Source organism: Oncorhynchus masou, chromosome 17 (genome assembly GCF_036934945.1).
Source record: "Oncorhynchus masou masou isolate Uvic2021 chromosome 17, UVic_Omas_1.1, whole genome shotgun sequence".
Classification (NCBI taxonomy): Eukaryota; Metazoa; Chordata; class Actinopteri; order Salmoniformes; family Salmonidae; genus Oncorhynchus; species Oncorhynchus masou.
This window is the reverse complement of record NC_088228.1, coordinates 12,812,320-12,816,983: the sequence shown is the minus strand read 5'-3', so window position 1 is coordinate 12,816,983 and position 4,664 is coordinate 12,812,320. Positions and strand designations below refer to the sequence as shown.

The 4,664-nt window shown below is 38.3% G+C and overlaps 1 protein-coding gene across 1 annotated transcript; it reads right to left on the bottom strand.

The window, feature by feature from the left end:
* Nucleotides 1-204: 204 nt before the first annotated feature.
* On the bottom strand, nt 205-4,473 carry LOC135558511 (DET1- and DDB1-associated protein 1-like). Its single transcript, XM_064992369.1, has 5 exons — nt 3,861-4,473; nt 3,411-3,491; nt 3,138-3,189; nt 2,844-2,905; nt 205-2,720 (listed from the first exon to the last, which is right to left on the bottom strand). Exons 1-5 carry the CDS (start codon nt 3,867-3,869, stop codon nt 2,616-2,618), a joined length of 309 nt encoding a protein of 102 aa, XP_064848441.1. The 5' UTR covers nt 3,870-4,473; the 3' UTR covers nt 205-2,615.
* Nucleotides 4,474-4,664: the final 191 nt, after the last annotated feature.

Sequence of the window (4,664 nt, the reverse complement as noted above, 5' to 3'; positions counted from 1 at the left end):
AGAAAATGTAACGCATCACGTTTTTAACACAGCTACCATGGCAACTTTATCATGTAGTCTGCCTATTCCTGTCGTCTGTAGTTATATTAATTTACTAGCCACCTTTGCGTGTATGCAAAATATGTTTTGGTGAATTACAATATAAGGAAACACAAATTTCATGGAGGCTCAGACAGTACAAACAAACATTCATCAGCAACTTGACACTTCCCAGATCACTTTATTGAGACCAACGATCCAAAGTATTGAAACATAAAGTACTCTTGAGAGCACATCTTTGCAGAGGGTCATTGCCATATGGAATCAACAAAAAAAATGTTTTGTTTTTTAGCTTGCAGCTGTTGGTTTTAAAGAGAAACAATCAAACTTTTGCCCATTGGAAAAGTCAATGGTCAAAAAATGACCTCAAAATTTCATGGGCAAATATTTAAAGCGTTTTCATTGAAATCAACAGGAGTAAGGTCCCAAGACAAGTGCTTTTATATGGCATGGCCCCACATTCACACAGATTAAATCACAGCACACAATGTCTATACAGGTCATCACACAGTTTACGGTTGAGAACTGAATGAGGGAGGGAGTGCATCATCTTCAAAACACGTGTCTACCTTTGGAAAGAACTCTCAACATTAACACATGTAGACAGCTAGCTTCACCAAGGAACATAATGGTCGCTGATCGTCAGCCAGCCTCAAGATCAACTCAAACAAGATGAGCTGACACCACCTTAAACATATGGCCTGCAGAGTTTAAACTGTGCATGCATTCAAACAGGTAAGATACAAGGATCGAATGATCTAAAGGTTCTGGACCCTGCAAGTCCTTGAACTATTACTTGATAATGGTCTGAAGAAGCAAACCATATACACACAAACTTTATAACCCATAGTTTTGGACAGGATTAACGACTCATTAGACAATACCAGATCTTTGTAAGTAGCAGCAGAAGGATAGAGAGAGCGGATCAGGAACAATACTCTCCGCTTGTGTATTTACAGCTGTCGATAATGTTACAAACACAACTATGCCCCACATTAACAGTTTAACAGCATGCCTTACACGGCAGACAACTTTGAGACAAGGTTCTATACACCTGAATTGCACATGTATCCCACATATTGACTAAAGCAAGACATATACTATAGGTTCACACAGATCGATTATGCCAAGTTGCAATTTAGCAGCTTATGGTTTTACTTGTGGAGCCATCAAAGTACCTGAGCCAAGATTAGTCTTGGCAGCTAGCTATACGTTTACTTGTGGAGCCATACCATGTTAACAGTGATAAGTGTTATATCCACAAACACTTATGTTTCAAGATAATTCTAGATGTGATGGCAATCTAGCTGCTAGAGTCTAGTGGCAAACAAAGTTTTGACAAACACATTGAGCATCATTTGTTATGCGTTGCTACAAAATTGGTCTGTTTTTATACTGTATAGAGAGCAATAGTGATGGCGTCTTTTTGTAGGCACTAACTCAGTCATGGCTCGTTGGCCAAAGCCTATGGGGAAATGAATATGGTTTTGGGAGGGGTTTTGGATAAATGCCGAAAAATAAGGTGTGTGGTAAACACAGGCTTAAATCATATACGTTTTCTATGAATTAACATTAGCTAACGTCACTTTGTGAATTTTTAACCATTTATGTAATTAAAACAAGGACATAAATGCTTCCTAATTCAAAAAAAGTCATGTTAACTTACTCATTATCTCATCGAACAAAACAGTTACGATGTCCTAAACCATTTATCCCAAAACCCCATTCTTTCTCCCATAAGGAATATAACACTTTTGAGGCTCAGTTTTTTAGGAGTACAAGCTGGCGAGCTCTAAAGGTTTGCATTTGGTATGCCTTTAAATGAGCCCCAATATGACCCCGTGGAAGCATTCTCCATATCCACTCTCATTAACAGTGTGTATTTCCTCCAATGACATCACAATGTAAACAGAGGGAGGTTCCTTAAATGACCAAGAAACACATTTCCATTAAGGCAATTAATCACTCAAACCAGGAGACATCAACACCTTCACGAATACAGCCTTTTGAGACAACATTCCCCATAACAACCTGAGACTAATTCAATCTAAAGTCTAAACACTGTCGTCATTTTCCAGTCACCGTAATAATTGTTGGGGATCTTTCATGCATCTTTCAGTGTAACGGTATAATCAAACTTAAACTGAGGCAATATAGATATAGACCATATTCTATTCACTCCAAGCCCAGAAGGATATAAATGGCACGCAATTTAATTGATTAAATGGACATGAAAACAGGTCAAAGTACAGATGAAGTAGAAGTAAATTAATGAAAGCAAACATAGCAATAGAAATGTAGAAACATGGTCAAGCAACAATGAATTTGAGGGGGAGGAGATAATGTTATTGTGCCTTTTGTTATCAAGGCAGAACTTTTCAGCTATGTGCCAATCGAAGTTAAGGGAAAGAAAAGAAAAATACAAAAGGAAACAAAATACAAAGAGAAAACTGTCAGCGTCCCAAGTTCATGTTGAACAATGTAGGCAGTGGTCTGTCCTGTCTGTCAAATGCACTTTGCTTGTGTGCTTCTCTATCCATAATTGTGTGTGTGTTGCATGTTGATGACACAGCACTCTACGAGTCCTCATTCAACTCCTGACTGTCCGTTCTGGCAATTTTCCGCGGAGGTGCAGTGTTCTCCCCCTCACTGTGCTCCTGCTCCCGCTTTTTGGCTGCATTCTGTTAAGACATGGAGAGGGGTTGGAAAACTAGCTAACATATATGAAACAATACAGTGCCCATATCGTATAAAGGAACAATACATTATGACTTTCCAAGGTATCAACTTTCCCATTAGTTTACCTTTTTGTCCCACTGTTGGTGAAGGTATCTCAAAAGAATATTTGTCTTCTCTGTGACAATGACTTGAAGGAAATATATATATATTAGATCAAAACCAATATAAATCACAAAGAATGCATTAATGTTGTAAATATAGATCAATAATGTGTAACCTTTATTACTCAAACTTCACACTATTCTCATCCAAAGTACACATCAGCACATCAGCACAGATACTGTGGCAACAGCACAGATACTGTGGCAACAGCACAGATACTGTGTCAGAGTACCATTTGAATCGGAGGGGACACTCACTCTGTTCTGATGGATACTCCCGAATTGGAAGATACACAGAGGGCCTCCGGTTCTGAAACAAATACAGAAATCAGTGATAAAGAGTTTAAATCAAGTATGTTTCAAACATCAATAAATATAACAAAGCTCAACTAAATTACATTATTGTTTGGCACAATATCTATTTCGGACTTTAGCAATTCATGATCTCCAATACAGGTGAAATGCCAAACAATCCAATTCACTTGAGATTGCACTGACATACAGAAATTGTATGGCTAGGATAACACTTACTGAAGTTTTGCAGACAGAGTCTGCGTGAAATCTGCTGAAATTGCTTTTGTTGAAGACAGGTAGTCCTTTTAAAAAATCTGCCTGTTTAGGGAAAGTGGCAAGTGTGAGAAATGACCCAGGCTGACAGACTTTTTAGGCTGCTTCAAGTCTGAACAGTAAGATTGGGAAACATGTTGGATAGCCAACTGAGCAATTACTGTACCTACACAAATGACATGGCTAGTTAGTGAGCTAATAAATAAGATGAGTAGTTAGCAAGGGACAATATGTTTCATGATATAAGCCCAATATGTCTCTTTTCTAACTGTCATATCCAGTTAGCTAAGTCAGTTGAGGATCCAAAAGTAAAACACATTTCCTAACTACGTAAGCGAGTTCAAACTAAAAACATGGTAGCCAACTAACTTTAGTTAGCAGTCAACTACCTAAAAGAAATGAAAGAGACGTTACCTTATCCATGGTGGCTTTTCACCGCAGAAAGACGACAGGCAAAAAAAAAAGTTGCTCGCTAACGTTAGCTGATGCGCGTGGAAAATCTGCTAGCAACAACACGAACCTGCTTAGCTAACTATGAAATGTGATATTTAGCCGTGGCTTTCTCAAATATTCAAGATTACACAAAGTACATCGAATATGTACATAAATTCCAAGTCATTTCCAAGTATTTAATAAACTAGCAATTGACCACCAGCTAGCTAACTAGCCAAGCTTGTCTCTCCAGCTAGCAACTCGCTAACGTTAGCTAGCTACTATTATAGCCAGTGTTTTGTCGTAGCTAAGAAATCACTGGTTGTTCACAAATTTGAATAGAATATGCTACAATCAAATAAAGATGTGTTACTTGTCAAATTAGTTTTGACTTAGACACTAATAAAAATGTTTTGCATCGAATTACAAAGCATACTATACTTCATTGATTGCTAGCTTAGCACGCAATTTAGCGTAACAACAGCTGCGGTATAAAATAACAAGTCCATCTACTCCATTTCTGTTCCTCGTCCGTGTATGGGCGTTCCTCGTCTTCTTGCGTGATGCTCCATTGGCTTCAGGAGAAGATGGACAATCGTAGAATGACACAGTACAATGCTCATTGGGTCACTAGTGTTTCCGTGAGAAACCAGCCCGCCAATGGGAAGAGGATCTTCGACCCTTACTGCAGATGCCTTCACATGCAACGTCACGGTAACAAGGTGGTCAGAAACATGCGCAATAGCAACAAATTCATTATTTTTTCATTTCAAGTATCTTTTCAAA